General features: G+C 47.1%; 1 protein-coding gene across 1 annotated transcript in view; it reads left to right on the top strand.

Moving 5' to 3' along the window:
• NLRC5 (NLR family CARD domain containing 5) overlaps positions 1–21,994 on the top strand; it is a 79,672-nt gene that overhangs the window by 37,126 nt on the left and 20,552 nt on the right. Inside the window, exons 14-30 of the mRNA XM_044987676.1 lie at positions 127–216; positions 1,071–1,136; positions 2,431–2,502; positions 3,887–3,970; positions 6,685–6,768; positions 7,433–7,522; positions 7,658–7,705; positions 8,175–8,246; positions 9,806–9,889; positions 10,888–10,971; positions 12,966–13,055; positions 13,191–13,253; positions 14,018–14,101; positions 16,655–16,738; positions 18,321–18,410; positions 19,558–19,623; positions 21,548–21,631. Of these exons, the coding sequence (XP_044843611.1) occupies positions 127–216; positions 1,071–1,136; positions 2,431–2,502; positions 3,887–3,970; positions 6,685–6,768; positions 7,433–7,522; positions 7,658–7,705; positions 8,175–8,246; positions 9,806–9,889; positions 10,888–10,971; positions 12,966–13,055; positions 13,191–13,253; positions 14,018–14,101; positions 16,655–16,738; positions 18,321–18,410; positions 19,558–19,623; positions 21,548–21,631 (1,335 nt within the window). The remainder of the gene's footprint in view (positions 1–126; positions 217–1,070; positions 1,137–2,430; positions 2,503–3,886; positions 3,971–6,684; positions 6,769–7,432; positions 7,523–7,657; positions 7,706–8,174; positions 8,247–9,805; positions 9,890–10,887; positions 10,972–12,965; positions 13,056–13,190; positions 13,254–14,017; positions 14,102–16,654; positions 16,739–18,320; positions 18,411–19,557; positions 19,624–21,547; positions 21,632–21,994) is intronic.

The raw sequence follows: 21,994 nt of genomic DNA, 5'->3' as shown, positions 1-21,994 counted from the left end.
TAAATGTTAGAATGTGCATGGAGCAGTATTCATCATGTCCCTCTAATGACTTCCTTCGTGGTCTGTTATTGCACACCCACTTTTCAATAGGTAATCATTTGCTTGTCTGGTTGTTTTCTTTCTCAGTGTCAGTAACAACCAGATATCTGTGGATGGTGTTTGCTGTCTGTTGAATGCCGTGAACACCTGCTTGAATGTGGTGGAGTTTGAAGCCAGGTATGCAAAGTCAGATCAGGAAATTGTACTCAACTGATCTCTCTCATCTGTCTAATCTGTCATCTAAAGGCACTTGTATAGCCCCCTTTAGCCTATCTAATTTATCTATGGGTACTTATATGGCCCTTGTGAGCACAGTATCTGAGTGCCTCACAATCTGTATTTATCCTTGCAAGCACTGAAAATATGTGGCAGGGAATATTCTTAAATTGGCAGGACATAGGCTAAATGACCATCCACTTCTAATGTATGTAGTTCTGTGTATTCCTTCATAGCTAAAAGCGGAACAGTTTAGCAGGAATAACCCTGCAGAATCAACAGCATTTTTCAGGGTAAACTCCCAAAATCCATCGCTGAGAATCAGATACAGTAATCAGATTTCACAGAGTCAAAATGTCTTTTTTCACATTTCATAAAACCCCTTTTTTGCCTCTCTCATGCTATTGGCACCAGGGGATTTTAGAAAGAAATTTTCACTGGTTCAGCTGAACTGGCAGCAGCACTGATGGGTTCCCTACCCAAACCCTGGCTAAAATTCCTGACTGTAGACAAGACTCCATGTTGTTAAGTGTAATAACTTCAACAGGACCTTTTCCTTGATAGTGTGCCTGAGCTATTCAGTTGATATTGCATAATTAGACTCAAGTATAGTCATGTGAGAGAGCTGGTTGTCTTGGGTAATATATTAATTGATCTTGGAACTGCTGTCTAATGGTAATATTTTAATTGACCTTTGATGTGATGACTAAGTCATTTTGAGAAACCGCACAATGTTATCAAGAGTAAATAAAATATAAATTAGTGATAGTCCGTGAACCAAGTGTGACACTGTTTGTCATCTCTTTCTTCCACAGCCTTCATCATCAGACTGCAATCCTGAAGTTTATAGGAGATAGAGAATTTGCCTCTACCCGTTCCAGGTACATCACATGGAAACAGTTCCCTTGTTCTGTGTATCAGTCCATGCTGATCACAAGTCAGAGCATAGCTGAAATGTTAATCCCCCCCCCCCATCTGTTCCTTACATTTTCCTGTTATTTACATGTTGGAATGAATCCAGACATATGATTTAGTTGATCACTAGGGTGCACTGTGTACCCTGACAATGTTGCCCCTCTGCTGCTCAACTCACTCTAATCTTGATGCTTTCTCTTAGCATCCTACCCAGTTTAGCCACTCTCACTCCGTTTCCCCACACCCTGATTATAATGTCTTACATCTCGACAGCACATTTCATCCCACAGGACCCCAAGCATAGTAGACTATGCTAAAATAAAAGGTCATCAATGTAGCAATTAACACCACACAACCGTGCTACACAACAGGAGGGCAGGTCGAATAGTTACAAAACCTGATTCACAGATATGTTCACAAAGAATGACACCAAGTTCAGCTTACGGTAAATTCTGGGGTCATCATATCCATAACTCACAAGTCAAGCTGGCCAGAAAATGAGGTTTATGTTCTCAGGAAGTTTGGGCAAAAAAAATTCAAAATATTTTGATTCTGAAATGCTGCCATTTGCCTCATGAGAGTGTAGTTCAGGCACCTTATTCTCCTGTTCTCTATAAATTGCGCTCCCTGGTTGGACTACATCTCCCATGATGCACCAGGGTCTCCCTTTCTTAGTGAGGAGTTGCATGCCCATGTTGCATCATGGAAGATGCAGTCCAAATGGGAAGCCCAGCTCCTAGAGAAAAATGGGAACAAGAAATACCTGAACTGCAACTCCCATGATGCACCACAGTGGCATTTTAGAATCAAAATATTTCAGTTTTGGCGTGTCCTGTTTTTGACCAAAAAATGGAAATTTCTCCATGCAAGACAGACATTTTTCACAAAAATCTTTGTTCTGTCAAAACTCGTATTTCTGCCCAAAACCAGTTTAGAAAAATTTCAAACAGCCCTTCTCACAAGTATTTTGTTAACCACTGGAAGGAAGAATTGGCTACTGCTAGACAAGTGCAGGGAAATGAGCTGGTCAGAGACAAGCTCTTTGAGGTAGATCATAGTGGCAAATCCATGGTGGCATTACAAACAAAGGAAAGCAATGTATATTTCCAATAATTTGTCCTGCTTTTTGCGCTGGCTTCTCATGGAGGTGAGTGCTCCCTGTGGAGTGGTTACTTACGTACATCTCCTTGAGTTCTTCTCTTCACCTTGTCTTTTCAGAGGACAGTTTATGTTCAGATCTGATCATGTGTATTGTTACAGGGATACATCTCGTAGTGGGGACCAGTCCGGTGGAGGTGAGAGCCAGAAGTCTGTGGTCTCAAGGAAAATAAGGTACGTTGATGCTTTTCATGGGCATTCAGAGATCTTTGGTGTTTGCAGCTGAGAAAACCATTTCTGACGCAAGTTCAAATGGGGAGTAGCATTGACGAGGCTGTTGAAAGGAAGAGTCACTTCTCATTGTTTATCGTTATTATCTTTGTGTGGGGTGGGGGTAAAGTCTAGGACGCACGGCACTGGCGACTCTGTGGTTAGTGCTCGTGCAGTCCTGCAGAAGCCCACTTTGATGTCTAGTTATGAGGTCTCATTCACCAAATCAGCCTGTGGTTAGTATTTCAGCCAGCAGGTCAGAGGTGGGAACTTGATTTGCTGAGCTGGTCAGTTACTCTTGTTCTGGGACATGCATTGCAAGAAGATCCTGGACTCAAACCCAAGTCCAGATTTAATTCAGACTATATAAACCTGTATAGATCAGTGTGTGTTCGTATGTCTTGCAGGCTGTCAAGAGGAAGGATGGGCATCTGGATATAGCTCTCAAGTAGGACTCATGATAGCTGGGTTCAAATCCCTGCCTTGCCACAGACTCCCTGCGTGACCTTGGACAAGTCACTTAGTTTTTCTGTGCCTTGATTCCTCATCTGTAAGAGGAGGCTAATCATCCTTCATTTATCCCACCCTTAGTCTGTTTAAATGTAAAGCTCCTTGGGACACTGAGGATCTCTTACCATGTGTATGCACTGTTCTGAGAACAATGGGGTTCATGGGCAGTTTCAGTGGGGAACCTCTATGTGCTATTGTAATACAAATAAATAATGATAAAGAACAGCCAGCCTCATCTCTTAGCAAATGATAATGCTCCATGTCCATATAGCACTTTTACCCATAATTTTCATATACGTATTATCCCCATTTTACCGATGGAGAAACTGAGGCACAAAACAGTGATGTGACTTGGTCAAGGTCACACACCTCAGAATAGCACATCAGTCACCTGGCCCCCTGCCATATCCATTGGTCAGTGCTGGGCTGCTATGCAGGGTTGTATTCAGAGGGCTGAGTTGAAATTCAGTGTAGCTCTTGTTGTTTTACCTTAGCAGAGCTCATTTTAAATCTGATTTTGAAAGTCTCTTGTAGAACAACTCACTCTTTCAGTCAGATGCAATTTAAACCGCTGGGTTACAGCAGCATTGCCAACTCTCATGATTTTATCATTAGTTTCATGGGTTTCTTAAAACCCCCAGCTCCTGGATGTATGAAAAAGTACGTTTCTAATCCTCATGTTTGTAGAGAAAAACTGGAAAATGTGACCTGAGTATAAACAAAAGGCTCAAACACCAGAAGGCAATGAAAAGAACTTAAACATTATTATTTTTTTAAAATCTCATGATTTTTAAGCCTATCTCATAATTTGGGGTGGGGGGGTTGCTTTCTTTCTTAGGCTGACAGACAGTGGTTTTCCCACCCGAGATCTGGACAAGTTGTGCACTATGTTGAAGAAATGTAGCAGCGTATCAGAGCTCGAGTGAGTCTTCTTATTTTTTAGAGCTAAGTTGTATTTTTGCGATTTGTTGGGATATTGTTTATAATAAATAGTTTAAAATGTTGGGCCTTATTTATAGGCCCCGGTTAGTTGTTCCGAGATCCATAATTTTAGGGCCAGAAGGATGGTTGTCTATGCTAACCTCCTGCATAACACAGGGCAGAGAACTTTGCCCAGTAAGTTCTGCATCAAGCCCATTCACATGTATTTGAGCTGGAACCAGGGCCGGCTCCAGACCCCAGCGCGGCAAGCACGTGCGTGGGGCGGCCCTTTCCCGGGGGGGCGGCAGGCTGGGCTGGCGGACCTGCCGCAGTCATGCCTGCGGGAGGTCCACCGGAGCCCCGGGACGACCGGACCTGCCGCAGGCATGACTGCGGAGGGGGCGCTCTCCCGCGGCTCCAGTGGACCTCCCGCAGGCATGACTGCGGACGGTTCGCTGGTCCCGCGGCTCGGCTGGACCTCCTGCAGGCATGCCTGCGGCAGCTCAAGCAGAGCCGCCGGACCTGCGAACCGTCCGCAGCTGCGGGAGGTCCAGCCGAGCCGCGCGACCAGCGGACCCTCCGCAGTCATGCCCGCGGGAGGTCCGCTGCTCCCGCGGCTCCGGGGCGCCTCCCGCGCATGACTGCTTGGGGCGGCCAAAAAGGTAGAGCCGCCCCTGGCTGGAACGTATCTACTAGAAAGACATCCAGTCTTGACTGAAACACTTGGAGTGACGGAAAATCCACCACATGCCTAGAGCAAATTGTTCCATTGGTTCATTTGCGTGCATGCAAAATGAGCCTCTCTTTTGCACATTCACAATAGGGTGTGATGCTCACGTATAGATCGTCAACACAGCTTACCTAGGATCTTCAGCACGAAAGCACAGATCTCTACCATGTAAACAAAAGGAGTCATTCCATTTGCTAGCAGCAGGAGGTGGTTCTTGGTTTTGTGGTCATAGACTTGCACAGATGTAGGATTTCAGAGATTCCTAGATTTTACAGCCAGAAAGGACCATTATGATAATTTAACATGACCTCCTGTATAACACAGGCGAGAGATTTCACCCAGTGGTTCTTGCATTAAACCCAGCAATGGGTGGTCAAACTGTCTTTTAGTGTCCACTTTCCATAAGCATTCAAGCAATCAAGTTGCTTGGTCAAAAGCATGTACAAAGCCAATTTTAATCCTGCGTGCTTCCGTGCTGGTCTGGGAAGTGGAGCATTTTCTATGATATGGGGCAGTGCTTGATGCAGCTTTCCCCAGGCCTCTTGCCGGAGCCCTGAGGAAGAGACTTCACTGAGTCAAGTGAGCATTTGCATGAAGCCTGCATATTTCCAGGGAAATGGCTGCCTGTACCTCAGAGACTCCTTTAATTGTGTTGCCTGAGGGACAGTGCCTGCATCAGAGGCAGTGCATTGTAATGGACATTTCAGTCCCCTCTGCTAGGCCAAATCCAGCATAGCAACACATTTAAGCGGCTTTCCTGGTAGGAGAAGAGATGGGAACTGATGCCTTCCCTATTGTGAAATGAAATATATATTTATATGGATGACTGGAGACTGAAGTCTTCTGTGCACTCACAGAACAGGTATAACTTTAGTGGCAGCAGTGCAACCTTCCCAGCTAGCTGCCCTGCCAATGTGCCTCCTGCCTGACCCAGGAAAGGGGCATGCGGGGAGTTTATTCTCAGTAGTATGGAAAAACTTTTTTTTCTGTCAGAAAAGTCATTTTGCCAACCCTGAAGTGCTTTGTGGAAATGCATCTCTTTGGAGGGAGATTCAGGCCAGGATGGAGTTGTTTTCCGGTGCGGGGGGAGGGGGAGGGAGAGAACAAGAGAGATCTAGACTAGACTGGTTAGGGCACTTGGCGGGGACATGGGAGAGCCAGATTCGAGAGCCTATTCCAAACATGGGCCTTCCATATCCTTGGCAAGTGCCTTAACTGCCAAGCTGTTCTGGGATGAGTCTCGGATTCTCATTTATTTTTGGTCAAAATTTCGGAAGGTCTCAGTGTCCTTCAGCATCAGAACGAAACCTGATCTTGAAACCTCAACAAGTTTTGCAAAACAGAAAAGTTGCATTGTTTGGGACTCATTCATGCCTGGGTTCCTCTGCTGAACCTGGTAACACGAGGGCCAATTTGAGATCCTTCTGATGGATGTGGCTGTCTGACCTCTGGGGATGAGAAGTACCAGCTCGTTCCAGAGGCTACTGAATAGGCATCAGACGATGAGGAAGTTCTGAGCACGGTTCTCCTCTCGTTCACACTGGCGTAACTGTTGACTTCAGTGGACTTACTCCTGTCAGTGGGAGGAAACTCGACTGGATTCGCGTAAGAGTTGCAATGCTCCGGATCCCGTCAGTGGCCTTGTGCCCTCCAGGTTTTAGTCCTGAAGCCTGGGCTATGCTACAAAGTAGGGCTGACATAAGCCACCGTGCGTCAACTTATTTGACAAAAAACAGCAAGGAGGAGACTGGATGAGCTACCTGCGGCTTTGATTTGCATCCGAGGATGCCAGTGCTCTGCCCTTTGAGGACTGACATTAAGGGAGCAGACCATGTATATCATAAAATCACAGAATTGCAGGACTGGAGGGGATCTCGAGAGGTCATCTAGCCCAGACCCCTGCACTCATGGCAGGACCTTAAGTATTATCTCTAGACCATATTTATCTTCTCAATGAAAAATAAATATCTTCCTTTAAATCCTAGTTTGTCAAATAACTCTTTGGGAGACCAGGGTGTCGGGAAGCTGGTTGGACTCCTTCCGGAGCTGAAGGCAGTGAGTTCCCTGAAGTAAGTGATCATTCGTCATTATGTAGCTTGTTTAAAACATTTGGCCTAATTCCCACCCTTGACTTACCTTGTGGATAGTTGTTTAAACCTGTGCAAAATAGGTGTGAAATGCTGGAATTTCCCACTCACACACTAGGGGATGGGCGTGTTTGACATCTAATTTGTGTACCACTCGCTTGGACTGAGTTACGTTTGCATAGATGGAAATGAGGACAGGCAGTGCACAGCAGCAGCGCGTCAGGCCCTTAGGGTATGCCCACGCTGCAGCCGCGAGCGTGTTTTTTAGCTCGCCTAGACACACACACGCTAGCTTGGCTGGAGCTAGTGTGCTAAAAATAGCAATGCAAACAGGGGTAGTGTGGGTGATGGCTTGTAGTAGCCGTGCGGGCATATAGCCTGTAGTCCAGGTGGGCTTGTACCCAAGCGGCTAGCCCGAGCTGCCTCCTGTGCTTTCCCTGGCTACACTGCGGTTTCTAGTGCACTAGCTTGAGCAGAGCTAGCACGTGTCTGTCTTTGCAAGCTGGGAAGCACGCTCCCGGCTGCAGTGAGACTGTAAGTTCTTCAGCGCAAGGACCATTTCTGATACTGTATAAATCATTAATGATAATGAGGAGCAGGATCTAATCCTTTGAAAATAATGGTTTTATTTCATCTCTTCCTCTAGGCTGAGTGGCAATCAGATATCGCTGAGTGCTGTGTTTGGCTTAGCTCAGTGTTTATCGGCCCTGGACCACATTAAATCAATAGACATCAGGTATGTTTGGGGCTCTTGTTGCTGTGTTTTCCCATCAGCGCTGAAGCTCGAGACACGTGACCTTGCCTTGCAGTCCATGAAACGTGAGCACCCCTCTCCTGACTGCGTGTTCATGGTGTTCTCTTTTGGTTACAGCCTGGGAAACGCTCAGTCGGTCCATTTAACCTTCTGGGAAAGTGTCAGGTAAAGACCCTGTCCAAGCATTTCCCTGTGTGCCATTCCCATAGCAGCGAGATGGCCATGTTGCAATAGGGTGGTTTCCGCGGGGTGTCAAAATCAGGGGTCCTTTTGGCTCTGAATGCTGGCTGGGAATAGTGGAGGCAGGCAGCAGCTGGGTGGCATGGATGGGGGTGGGCAGCCGGGAGCGTGCAGGATGGGGTGGCAGGGTCAGCAGTGGGTGATGGGGATGGGAGTTGACTTCCTCCTGGGCAGCCACCGGACCAAAGGCGCTGGATGGATGTAAGGTACCCCTGGGGTTGGAGGGGTGGCATGAGTCTTCGCTCCTGTGAACAATGTGTGCTTCATTTTGCGGGGCCCGGGGAGGCTGGTGTGTGAGGCCACTGCACTGAGGCATGGAGAGTCAGCTACCCATAGACAACATAGCGTTTCGCACTCGGTGCAATTGAAATGGTAACAAAAACTCTGTCCTCAGGAACAGCAGTACCAGATCTGCAGGAAAGTTCCCGGCTCATCCACAACATTTAGAGAATGACCATTGCTTTCGGTATGGCAACTTTCTGTTCTGGCTCCCGTTTTTTCATTTAGAAACGTCAGAAGAGCCAAGCGTGGGTCATGATGGCTTTGGGAGTCCTTCATCTCCAAGTATCAGAGGGGTCGCCGTGTTAGTCTGGATCTGTAAAAGCAGCAAAGAGTCCTGGGGCACCTTATAGACTAACAGACGTTTTGCAGCATGAGCTTTCGTGGGTGAATCCCCACTTCGTCATCCCGAAGTGGGTATTCACCCATGAAAGCTCATGCTCCAAAACTTCTGTTAGTCTATAAGGTGCCACAGGACTCTGCTGCTTTCACTTCATCTCCAAGTGTTTTTCCTTAGAGGGTCTCTCCATGCACTGACTAGTTCTCATCCTAAAGAGAGAGAGGGTGCTAGATTCTGCTTCCCATTGGAACAGCTGCCCTCTACCCCTGTGGTTGGTCAGTCACAGCTCTCAGAGCATCGGCAGAGGTGGAGAGAAAGGGTGGGGGAAGTATCGAGCCCACAGCTGTTCCAAATCTAACAGCATTCTTGGGGAGATCTTTCTAAATGATTTGCTTTTGGGACATCACCTTGCCAGCCCCTCCACCACTGGAATTAAAAGAGATCTAGGTGCCTGAAATACTTGTCTATAGAGGCACATCCTCAGCTGATATAAATTGACATGGCTCCACTGAAGTCAATGACAATTAACATCAACTGAGGATCTGGCCCATAGGGTATTATGCTACTCCTCCCTTGTACACACACAGAGAATCATAATTCAAATGAGCAAGTCTGCTAAGAAAACAGTATAGCGTGCTATATAGAACGTGTCTTGGCTTGGTTGGAGCTGTTTTCCCATATCTCAGTTGACTGAGACATACAGGGCCCGATTCCCCACTGCTTTGCTCTCACGGAGTAATTTATACCTGCGAAAGTGAGAATCAGAATTCTCTACTCACACTAGTGTTCTGCCCGCACTTTGCGCTCCCTTTGCACAAGTGTAAATGACTGTTGAGTGTGAGGCAGTGGGGGATCAGGCCAGCTAAGGAGAAGGCCTTGGAAAGGCCCATCTGTAGGGAAAAGCAGATGCCTTCTCACAACACCGTTCCCTCGTTATGTAACCCTAATGCTCATTAAGGGAGCCCCATGCAGCGAGAGAGCAATACGCCCGGCCCTATTTCGTGGGAACTGAGAAGGCGAGTGACATTGGGAAAACAAGTGCTGATTCCCAAAGGAATTTGTATTGCCAAGGAGGCAGCTCCATTCAGTCTCTTCACAAAGTGGGATGATCACGTGGGGCCAGATGCTCAGCTGTTGTGAATCAGCAGAGCTCCACCAAAGTCAGTTGAGCGACCCACATTTATACCACCTGGGGATCTGGCCCAGAAGGTTTAGAACAGTAAAACCATCACCTGAATGCACTTGTGACGCAAGCAGGGCGGTAGGTAGAAGGGCTGGGATTGGCTTTGAACCCCCGGCTAGCAGCTCGTCCTGAAACATGAGGCTTTAGGTCTAGATGGAGTTTCCCATGTCATCCCTGCTGTAGAAGGTAAATCTGAGGATCCTGAGTACACGGTTTGCTTCAGTCTTAGGGAATGCACCATGAGTCCCGAGGACATGGACAGGCTCTGCCAGATCCTTGGAAAATGCGCTGGACTAACAGAACTTGAGTAAGTGCCGAGTGTTGTGTAAGTGTGTCTGTACGCCAGGCTGTCTTGTGCGAAAGTGAAATCCACCTGTATAAAACCGATGGTGGCCCGCAGTAACTAGGCTTTGTGCAGATGGAATGCCTGGGGTGATGAAATCCATCCTCCCAACCCAGGGTCACTGAGCAAGACTGTGGAATGCCCTCCTCCCACCAGAACTGCTCTTACTCCCGCCAGTAGGCTGGGAGTATTGCCTTCAGCCCCCGGTGCTAGTTGCGTGGAGTGTTTGGGGCCTCTGTCTCCATGTAAATGCAAATCTTACGACTCACCCCCATTGCAGCCTTCAGCACGGAATCCCCTCCTAAGGCAGAAGAGAATTGTCTGACTGCTCCATCTGTGGTTCTTCCCCCTGGCCTCACACACAGTGCAGTGTTATGTCTTCAACTGGCTCTTTGCACCATAGGTGAATTTAATTCAGATATTAATATACAAGTATCTTCCCTGCGATATCCTGGACATGACCTCAGGAGAGTTACTCTGGTTTTACCCCAGTATATCTGAGAACAGAATTTGGCTTCCTGGAACTCTATAATTTGTGTGTAAATTCCCCAGGACCCATGCAGTGCTGGCACACCCTTCTGTTCCCCTACCTATCCTAGATTCAGAGGTGGTTACGGTCATGTAGGACTATTCTGATCCAGTTCTAGATAGTCTGGTCTCCTGTGTAGAGACCCTTACCCAGTGATCTCTGCATCCAGCCCATAGAGATGTTTTTAAAACAAATGATCTAGAAGCTAGTGGTCTCTCATAACTTATCCAGTCATTTTCATTTCTAAACAGTTTCTTTTGCTGTTCTTTTTGAACTCCCATATTCCAGTAAATGAAACTTAAACCTTGGAAGTCAAGGATTTCTGAGCCGAGTGTGTATTTTTCAACAGGAATATATTGTTTTAATATCCACTAACTGTGAAGCTTGCTAATCATTTCTATTCTTGCAATGTGTTTTCTCCCTTGCTTTGCAGATTATCTAGAAATGCGCTGAGTGATCAAAGCATCGAAAGGCTGCTAATATCCCTACCACTTTTGCACAGTCTGAAGCTACTGAGGTAAAATTTGGGGCCGTTGTTTTGATGGATGTCATGAAATATTCATTTTGAAAGCTGTAATGCTGCGGCATGTCCTACCAGCATTAATAAATCATTGCGTCTTTCTTCATTAACATAGGGAAAAGCAAACCAAGTCCAGAAATACTCAGAAACGCACTCACCCCAATTCCGCTCCTATTTCCACACCCAAACACAAACTAAACCTCTTTTTAAGATACTGAGATGATTGGATGCCATTCTTGGTTTCTAGCTGCCACCAGATCCCCAAATCCTGAAATGCTACAAGAAAGACGGTTCTCATGCATTTACATCAGGAAGCAAAAGTGATGGAGGTTCCACACTTATTTTTTTCATGATTTCCAGCCCGATGATTGCGGACTCAGGCCAGGTTTACCCTAAGCCTTGGCTGATATAGCTATGCTGGCAGAACCCCCTAGTGCAGGGGTTCTCAGACCAACTTTTTGGTGGCCGAAGAGTGTGGCCACCAACCCTCGCTGGTGGCCGCTCTGAACATTTTTCCAACCCCGAGCCCCACCACCCCGGGCTGAAGCCCAGAGCCGGAGCCCAGGGCCTAGAGCCGAAAGCCTCCGAGGACACACACTGGTCCCATGTGTCTGCAGAGGTGCTGTCCAGAGGTGCTGTCCAGAATACGGAGGCTGTGTGGTGCAGGCTGCTGATCCCCTGCTGGCAGTGCCAGCAAACACCGAGGCAGCCAGGAGCAACACCTGGGCGCTGCAGGGAGGGGGCGCTGCTCCCCCACCCCATCTCCACCCAGGAGGCTGTTGTGACTGCAGAAAAATCCCCTGGCATTTGAGAAACGCTGCCCAAGTGTAGACACAGTGAAAGCTGTCAGAAGAAGTTCTTCCTCCAGCATAACTACACCACCTCCCCGAATGATATTAGCTAAGCTGACAGAAGCACTTTTCTGTCGGCAGACTTGTGTTGGGATTTTTGTCGGGATAGCTGTGACCGTTTTGGGGGTGCAGGGTTTTTGGTATTTTTTCATGCTCCAGCAAAACTGTGTAGCGTAGACTGGGCCTCATAAGTTTTGGCTTCATCCAAAGCCCATTCATGTCACTGGGAGTCTTTCCATTCGCTTTGCATCAGGCTCCTGGGTGCTTATCCAAAAAGAACACAAACGTTGAACCTTTATGGGTTAGCCTACCACGAAATGCCTAAGAGAAGAAACAAGGGCTAGGAGGTCCTGAATTCTGACCCAAGCTTGGACACTGACTTGCCGTATAGCACTGGAGATCAGTCACTTAGAAGTCACTTTCCAAGCGTGTAGGTGGGCATATCTGCAACTCATTTGCACACAGAGCTGCTGCAGTTGTGTAGATGTAAATGGCCACTTATCCATCTAATGGATCGCTTGCACGTGTAGCTACCTGTTCTGCACACGTGAAAATGGATTTGCAGGTGCAATAAAAAAATAAATCACGCATGCAAACTAGTGGTATGTCTACTCTACCTGCTGGATTGGCGGGCAGCAATCAATCCTGCGGGGATCGATTTTATAGTGTCTAGTCTAGACGCGATAAATCGACCCCTGAGCCCTCTCCCATTGACTCCTGTACTCCAGCTCGGCAAGAGGTGCAGGCAGAGTCAACGGGGGAGCGGCAGCAGTCGACTCACCGTGGTGAAGACACCATGGTGAGTAGATCTAAGTACGTCGACTTCAGCTACGTTATTCACGTAGCTAAGGTTGCGTAACTTAGATCGATCTCCCCCAGTGTAGACCAGGGCTAGGGAGCTGATTCACCACCGTGTTACTCCAGCTTTACGTCAGTGAAGTTACAGCAGTATAATGGAGCTGATGCAGTGGAGAGTCTAGTTGTTCAAAGGCAAGCACAGTGCCGTACCTGCAGTTTTGGAAACCAGGCCCTCTCGTGTCTGTGTCTGTGTCTGAGTTTGTGGAAGTGACCGTCAAGTCCTACGTGAATGGAACCAACCTTCCTTGAAGATGAAAACTGATTCATTTTTTTTCCCTCCAGTATTAGGAATAACAAGTTTTCACCAAATTGCACTCTCTTATTGGCCAACTCTCTCAACCTGTGTGAGCGAATCAGAGAAGTAGAAGTCAGGTGAGGAACTGAGACCTCCTATTTCCCCCAAAACTCAGCCATCATTGAATTCCAACCAATGGAATTGAGAGCCTTGTCCTTTTCGAAGAATGTGGCTGCGGATGCAATGACTATTTTTGCTTGTGTTTGCTACAGGTCAAGTGAAAATGCTTTTTTGCATTTAGCGGGGAGGATAGAAAGCCAAGAAACATCCTGCAGGTCGGGCCTTACATTATTTATTTATAAGTTTGCTTCTAAAATGTTACCATTTGTTGAAATAATGTAATCCTTACTGATATTTTTAACATCAGGAATAAGAATTATTCCCACTCCTTGCATGGGCAGCACCATGTATCTGTGCATGTTGTGCAAAAGTCCAGGATCCAGTCTCATGAGAAGAAGGGTGTATTTCTGGAACACCTTGTAATCTATCAGTTGGAGCAGGAGGCTAGTAGTCAGGACTCCTGGGTTCTATCTGCAGCTCTGCAAGTGACTCATGTGACCTTGGACAAGTCATTAGTAGCCAATTTTTCAAAAGTGGCCTCTCATTCTGGGTTCTCAGCTTGAAGAACCCTTGTGTGTGATGTTCAAAAGTGCCCTTAACTCCTGCTGAAATTAATTGGAGCAGGAGGTTCTTAGTACCTCTGAAAGTCAGGCTCAAGGTGTCTGAAAATGAGCACCCAAAAACCAGTGACCATCTTTGTAAATGTGGGTATTACGTCTCAGTAGCTGTTTCCCTGCCTGAAAGATGGGGATAATCATTACAGAGGTGTTGAGGCTTAATGAATATTTGCAAAGATCTTTAAAATCAATGGCAGGGCTACAGAGTCTCGTTCATTAATGCAGGCGTTGCCCTTAGACTGCTGTACAAGCAAGCGACTGGGAATCTGTAGCTTTCAGTGCGGAGGCTAAGTCAGTGTGAGGCAGTTTCTCGGGATCTATTTCAAATGCTGTTTCTATCTCACTCGTCTGTCTTCAAACAGGCTAACTGACTGCAGCATCGGGCAGAACGAGGTTGAGGAACTCTGCCGAATCCTTGAACAATGTGGTCGTCTTGCGGAACTGGAGTAAGTGGGCTTTGACTTTCCACTGTGGCCTTGAAAGGAAGGTGAACGGAGCCAGTGAGGGAAAGCTGGGTGGATAGAGATAGGTGTCTTCATACACAGGAGCCCTGTAGGCTCACTCTGTCTGTATATCCAGTATCTAACAGCATATAAACAAAGAGGGAAGTGAAAGGAACCCATGATACCTACTGAGGGGAGTTGATCTGTTAGAGAAGAGGTGCCTCCCCCGGTAAGAGTCCATTATGTAACAGAGTCATGGCGGGTCACAACCTAACTGAATGTGTGTGTGGCTGCCAGCAGAAGCTGGCCATTTGGGTTCTAGGTCTGTCGTTGGCGGGTAAGTGCAGGGCCGGCTCCAGACCCCAGCGCGCCAAGCGCGCGCTTGGGGCGGCATTTTGCCGGCAGGGTGGCAGGCGGTTCCGGTGGACCTTCCGCAGTCATGCCTGCGGGAGGTCCACCAGAGCCGCGAGACCAGTGGATCTCCCGCAGGCATGACTGCGGAGGGTTCGCTGGTCCCGCGGCTCGGGTGCACCTCCCGCAGGCATGCCAGCGGATGCTCCACCGGAGCCGCGGGAGCAGCGGAACCTCCGCAGGCATGTCTGCAAGAGGTCCACCAGAGCCGCGGGACCGGCGACCGCCAGAGCGCGCCCCGTGGTGCACCGCCCTGCTTGGGGCGGCGGGATTCCTAGAGCCGCCCCTGGGTAAGCGTAACGAGCTAGCAAACAGTCAGTAGCAAGTGTGGGATGCGATGTCCTCAAAAACGACACTTCGCGTGAGGATTTCTTTTCCAAAGTGACTGCTGGAGTCTGCCGTGTGTGGAAACATCTGAGTGTGCACATGAGTGTATTGCTGGTGAAGGGTGCTGGGGCAGCCAGCCGGGAGGCAGAACTCCTCAATATATTCTCAGAACGGGAATAGCACAGGCAGAAGCCGTGCGAGCTTTCCCTGCGCTGCCTCCTCTGTGGCCTAACCCAGACCCGGAGGGACCACTCACCTGGTCCCACCCATACTCCCTCCATCTGTGGGGATCTGTGGAGCTCCCTGGTACACAGTGTCCCCAGGAGACAGCTTGATCCCTCCAATTGGAACAAGGGGTTTCCACTCTGCTCTGGACTAATGTGCATCACTGTCTTAGAGCCTGACCCACTGCTCCTTGAAGTCACTGGGCGTCCTGCCATTGACGTCACTGGGCTTTGGATCCGGCCCTTACGGCCCAATCCTGTGAGGTGCTCAGCACCCTAAACATCTACCGCAATCAATGGGGCTGAGTTATTGGATCAGACCCCAATTGGTAAAAGGACTTGAATAGTTTTGTTATCTCGGGTTTCTCCCTGTGAGGTGTATGAGGTAGTTTTCTATGACAGCGTGTGTGTGTAAAATCCCTTTGCTTTCCAATGCTCCAGTTGCCCTGAAGAACTGTAAACAAACTCAGCCTTTATTTGTTCAGCTGCGCATGGCTAGCCAATGGCTACAGTTCTTGGCCCCTTCAATTGAGAATATACCATGAAATGCACCAAAGAAGGTGCAGTGTGGGACTTAGGATGTAGGCAGCTAGGCCTAGTGATTAGTGGGGGCTGGTGGAAAGGGCGGCAGGTCCCCGCACTAGCCAGGGTTCAGAACCAGAAGGTCAGAAGCCAAGATCATGAACCACAAGTCAGACACCAGGAATCAGGCCGAATGAGGAAACCAGGTGGTCAGGATCAGGGGACACCAGCAGGTAGCACTGGATGAGGAGCCCAAAGCAGGATGGAGCCCAGTTGTAGGGACAACATCCAATCCTGTTCCTTCTTCTGCCTTAAATAGAGGAGGCAACCAATCAGGATCTCCGGTGTTGCCCCAGTCAGGCCCAGGGTGGAGTCTCCTATGTGAGCTGGGCCTCCAGGAGTCCCAGTCGCCAGTGGGTGGAGGGTTGGAGCAAGATGATCCCGAGCCACTCTGCGAGCCCGGGTTTAAAACCCACAGTTCATAACACATCTGGGTTCGGTTCCCTGCTCTGCCCCAGACTCCCTGTGTGACCTTGGGCCTCTCTGTGCCTCGGTTCCCCATCTGTACAATGGAGCTAACAGGACTGTCCTGCCTCACAGGGGTGCTGTGTGGAGAGAGATGTTAAAGATTGTGAAGTGCTTTGAGAACTATTGATATAAAGGGCTGTAGAACTAGGTAATATTATTGTCTGTAAATCGGCAGCTTGTTTTATGCATTGTAAGAAATACTTTCCACCATGTGAGCCTTTAGATTAATACACTGAACAAACTCCTCGAGCTTTTGTTGAAGACAATCTGTGCTGTGTAATGTGTCAAGAGGGTACCAGATTATTCTGCTCCATTAGCCAGAGACCTGAGTGACAGGATGGGAACTTCCTAGTAGATAATCCAAGTAATCGATTTTGTGGAACACTCACGTTCAAGTTTCCACCACGCGGTGCTGGGCAGGGCATTGGCCCGCGCTGTTTGGCTGTGCAGTACCTGGGAAACTCGGCAAGGGAGGAGCGCTCTGGCTTGAATTTCACATGTGAATTTGGTTGGTTGTTTTTCACCTTGTTCTCTTCCCTTGCAGTCTCTCTGGGAATCAGCTCGGCAACGAGGGGCTGAGATGCCTCTTGGATCGCTTGCTCCAAGTGCACGTTTCCCGCTTGCTGAAGTAAGAAAGCGCCCTGGGAACCTGGGGACTCGCGCGGAGCACTGGTACCTGCTCTCGAGCTCGTCACCAAAAGCAGCAGAAGACAGGAGGGGCCTAGTGGGGAGGCATTCACCTCCTAAAAAATAGCAGCACGTGTGGGACTAGTGGCCACCCTTGTTGTCCTGGGTCATTGGAGAGGCCAAGGATTCAGTGGTGCTGTGGGTATTGGACTGCCCCCAGGGACTGTTCCTGGCGGTCCCTCCAGGTCAGGAGTGAGTCATGTAGAATCTGGTCAAAAACCCAGTGAAATCGATGGGAGTCTCTCCACTGGCTTCAGTGGGAGTCGGATCAGGCCCTCGGTAGGGCTGTATTGTGAAGCTTTTATTATTAATTATGGTAGTGCCTCGGGTCAGCCAAGTACGGGGGCCCCTTGTGCTAGGTAGGCACTGTGCAGACGCAGAGCAGGAGACGGTCCTTGCCCCGAGGAGCTTAAATAGACAAGACAGACAAGGGGAAAGGTGGAACAGCAGCATGAGCAATGGGATGGCAGCAAATGTTAGTCAGCCAGATCAGGGTAGATCCACAAGCCTGGGCGGGTTACTTAGAAGGGGATGTGTGAAATGGACAGAAAAGGGAAGGGAATTGGGAGCGAGGGTGAGCGGAAGAAGGCAGGAGAAAAGAGGGTAAGAGGGACACGTGTGGAGTGAAAGTGATGGGAAGAGACACTGAGAGGAGGGACGGGGAAGGGTTGGAGCAAACAGCCAATCTGCACAGGGCAGAGAAAGTCCACAAAACAGGAGGAAGTTCTGTGAATGTCCAGAGATCGCAGTTTGACTGCAGCTGCCCCTGCGGGCTGGAGTCTTCGCCTGGCACCCGAGCTGTGCCCGTTCCGCAGATAAACAGAGAGCTCCAGTCTCCACCGGTTCATTCAGCAGATTTCTGCAGTGGGGCGAGTCTCTCAGCGAGAGCTGATATTTTAGTGACACTTCCCAGCAGCAAGTCCCATCTCCTAACATGGCTTGAGATGGTGGGGATGCTGCCCAACACGTGAATGCATGCGAAAGGCATGAGACTGTCACTGAAGTGCAGTTATGCCAGTGCCGTGAAGGAGGGACTTTGCCATAATATCTTAGGCATAATTGTCGGTACACACAAGCATTGAAGGGGATACAGACCCTTTAGTCTCTCACAGGTTTGAAAACTCTGCGTGTCTCTTTGCAAATATTCATTCTCCTCAAATGGCAGCACGAGACTCTTCGGCTGTGTCTACACAGCAAAGAAAAATCCCCGCCAGTCCATGCCAGTTGACTCGGGCTGCATAGACTTCCCGGCTTGGGCTAGAGGCTGGGATCTAGGACCCTGCCAGGTGGGAGGCTCCCAGAGCTCGGGCTCCAGCCCGAGCCTGGACGTCTACAGAGCAATGAAACAGCCCCGCAGCCCAAATCCCCGCAAACCCAAGTTGGCTGGCAGAGGGCAGCCATGGGTAGCTGGTTGTTGTATAGCCATGGCCTTACGCTGACCGCACCAAATTGCATCAAAATGTAACAGTAGCTGTAACTGAGATTTCTAATACTACATGAATCATCATGTTCTATCGTTGTAGCCTCAGCCATAACAAAATATCTCAGGATGGAGTTCTGCATCTAATTGACACCCTCTCCACATGCAGAAATGTAACAGAAGTTCAAGTCAGGTATGGTTTCTTGTCATTCATTCTTTTCTCTCACTTAATTATCCTAAAGTTTATATATTGACTGTAAGGGTCGAATTATCAGCCAACGTAACTTTTTGTGTGCAGGCACCCATTCCTACAAAATGTAAATTTGTGCATGCAAATGAACATTTGGATATGCAAATGAGGAAGTTAGCTGTGCCATTACCTTATTCTGTCGGTGCAAGTCCTTTTTTATATATGCAAATCTGGGCATTGTGTGTGCAAGTATAGATGCATGCAGGCCCTCTCAGAGGTCCAGAGAGGCCTGGGCCACTTCCAGCTTTTGAGGCCTCTTTCAATATGCCCTTGATCCAGCACCAGCCACTAGTAGTGGTTTGGTTATATAATCCGCTGAGCTGGGAGGACGCGGTCTCATCTTGTGCCATCAGAGCCGATACATTTTTATTAACATTTATGAACATTTCTAACTCTTTAATATGACAAAATCTATATCCGTTAATTAAAAAAAATGTCTTTTACCAAAGCATATCTTTTATTTGCTTAAATTTGCAGCTCTAAGCTGAGAGTGTGTGTCACATTTTGGTCCATAGGGATGTGCATTAAAACAAGTCGTGAAATTTATCAAATGCCAAAAAATTAACGAGTGTCTAAATTTGAGGCCCCCTTTGAGCTTGAGGCCCAGGCCAAATGGTCCTTCTCCCCCGGATGCATGTACATTTTCTGATGGGCACTAGCCTGCCTCTGCTCTCTGAAAATTCAGCTCCGAATTTTCAAAAGACCTACATTTTAGAATTCTCTAAATTCTGTGTGACGTTGCCAAAAATAATCCTTGATTTACTGAGTTTGGGTTCTTTGTTTAATCTCTTTCATGCCTGACAAAAGTATAGTCCATGGGCAATACCGATTCTGCTCAATGTTAAAATCTGCTAAGCATGTTCTTGCTTTATTGTTTAGTTGCTGTTTAGTTTTCATTTTAGAGGCTTTGAACCCAGTGAATCCCTAGGACAGTTGCATGCAAACACATGCTAAATGCAAACACATATCAGGTACACAATTTCAGGCACATTTTGCACAGGCAGTTGTGCACCTAAACTAAAAGTCTGGCCCTTTGGAGACATGTCCAAAGCGCATTGTATCCTAAACTCATGTGGTCTTGTCTGTGCAGTTTGTGCTCCAAGGCAACATCACTCATCAAGTTCACAAGAGAAGATGAACCAAGGAAGATTTTGAGGTAATTGTATGAGTATTTTGTGTGTGTTTCAATCTCCTTTAAAAAGCTAGAGTCTTCCCCTCTTTAGAGAGAAGAATGAAAAACATCTCTCTGCCTTCTAGATCCTAAGGAATTGCATAATATAATATCTGTAGCAAATGGCATATTCATCGATTCCAAGGCTGGAAGGAACCATTATGGACATCTAGTCTGACTTCCTGTATAAAACAAGCCACGGAACTTTCCCCAAATAATTCTTAGAGCAGAGCTTTTAGAAGAACATGCTATCTAGATTGAACAATTGTCAGTGATGGAGAATCCACCATGACCCTTGGAAAATTAAAAATCATTAAAAATTTATGCTTTATTTCCAGCCTGAATTTGTCTAGTTTCAACTTCCAGCCATTGGATCATGCTACACCTTTCTCTGCTACACTGAAGAGCCCATTTTTAAATATTTGTTTCCCATGTAGATACTTATAGACAGTAATCAAGTCACCCCTTAACCTTCTCTTTGATGAGCTAAATAGATTGAGCTCCTGGGGTCTATCAATATACGGCATGTTTTCTAATCCTTTAATCATTCTCATGGCTCTTCTCTGAGCCCTCTCCAATTTATGAACATCCTTCTTGAACTGTGGACCCCAGAACTGGACACTGTATTCCCGCAGTGGTCACACCAGTGCCAAATAAACTCTCTACTCCTACTTGAGATTCCCTTGTTTATGCATCCCAGGATCACATTAGCTCTTTGGCCACATCATCACACTGGGAGCTCATGTTCAGCTAATTAGTCACCAGGACACCCAAACTTCTTCAGTCACTGCTTCCCAGAATGGAGTCCCCCGGCCTGTAAGTGTTGCCTAGGTTTTGTCCTAGATGGACACATTTACATTTAGCCATTTTAAGATGCAGAGTGTTTGCTTGCGCACAGTTTACCAAGTGACACCAAATCTCTCTGAATCAGTGACCTGTCCTCTTTGTTCACCACTCTCCCAATTTTTGTGGCATCTGCAAACTTTATCAGTGATGATTTTATGTTTTCTTCTAAGTCATTGATAGAAATGTTACATAGTGTAGGGTCAAGAACCAATACTTGCAGGACCCCACTGGAAACACTCACTCAATGATGATTCCCCATTTACAGTTGCATTTTGAGAACTGTCAGTTAGCCAGTTTTTAATCCATTTAATGTGTGCCATGTTCATTTTATACTGTTCTAGTTTTTTATCAAAATGTCATACAGTATCAATTCAAACACCTTACAGAAGTCTATATTATGTCAACACTATTACCTTTATCAGCCAAACTTGTAATCTCATCAAAAAAAATATCAAGTTAGTTTGACAGGATCTATTTTCCATAAACCCATGTTGATTTGCATTAATTACATTTCCCTCCTTTAATTCTTTATTAATCGAGTCCCATATCAGCTGCTCCATTATCTTGCCTGGGATTGATGTCAGGCCTGTAATTACCCAGGTCATTCCATTTATCCTTTTAAAAAATTGGTCCATCAGGTATTTCCTCCTGGTTTTCTTGCAATAATAGTCCCTTCATATGAGAAAGAGAAAATCTACACACACTCCCAGTGTAGCTCTGATATCTTGTAATCCTTTATCCCACCAGTCTCTGCTAAATGTACCTGGATCCCTTGTTCATCTCTTAACTCTTAATCATCAGTAGTTATCCATCCCTGTGCTTCAGTTACAGAAGAGTATTTTGTGGAAGGTAGAGTGAAAGAACCCTCATAATAGGCTGCATCATAGCATAGCACCGAAGAAACGTAAGATTTTACCAAAAATCTTTTTCGCAGCATTTTAGTACTTAGCTATTGTCCGTCCCTCCTCTTTTCTCAAAAGAAACGGCGATGCCTGCGATTTCTGGATCAAAGGGATTAATGACTGTGAAGGAACTAATACAATTTTCTCCCCTGTTCTTTCAGACTAACGGAGTGCAACTTTCAACCAGAACACCTGCCAAAGCTGTTCTCTCTACTGCAAAAGTGCACCAACCTGACGGAGTACATGTGAGTTAGATACTGCGGAGAATCTGGCATAGACTGAACTTTGCTTAACAATATTTTGTTAAAACAATGAGAAGTCCTTGTGGCACCTTAGAGACTAAGACATTTATTTGGGTCTAAGCTTTCGTGGGCTAGAACCCTCTTCATCAGATGCATGGAATGGAAAATACAGGAGCAGGTATAAATACATGAAAAGATGGGAGTTGCCTTACCAAGTGTGAGGTCAGTCTAATGAGACAATTCAATTAATAGCAGGATATCAAGGGAGGAAAAATCACTTTTGTGGTGGTAATGAGAGTGACCCATTTCAAACAGTTGACAAGAAGGTGTGAGTAACAGTAGGGGGAAATTAGTATGAGGAAAATT

Source organism: Mauremys mutica, chromosome 14 (genome assembly GCF_020497125.1).
Source record: "Mauremys mutica isolate MM-2020 ecotype Southern chromosome 14, ASM2049712v1, whole genome shotgun sequence".
Taxonomy (NCBI): Eukaryota; Metazoa; Chordata; order Testudines; family Geoemydidae; genus Mauremys; species Mauremys mutica.
The sequence above is the reverse complement of the archived record's forward strand: the minus strand, read 5'-3'. Positions and strand labels throughout refer to the sequence as shown.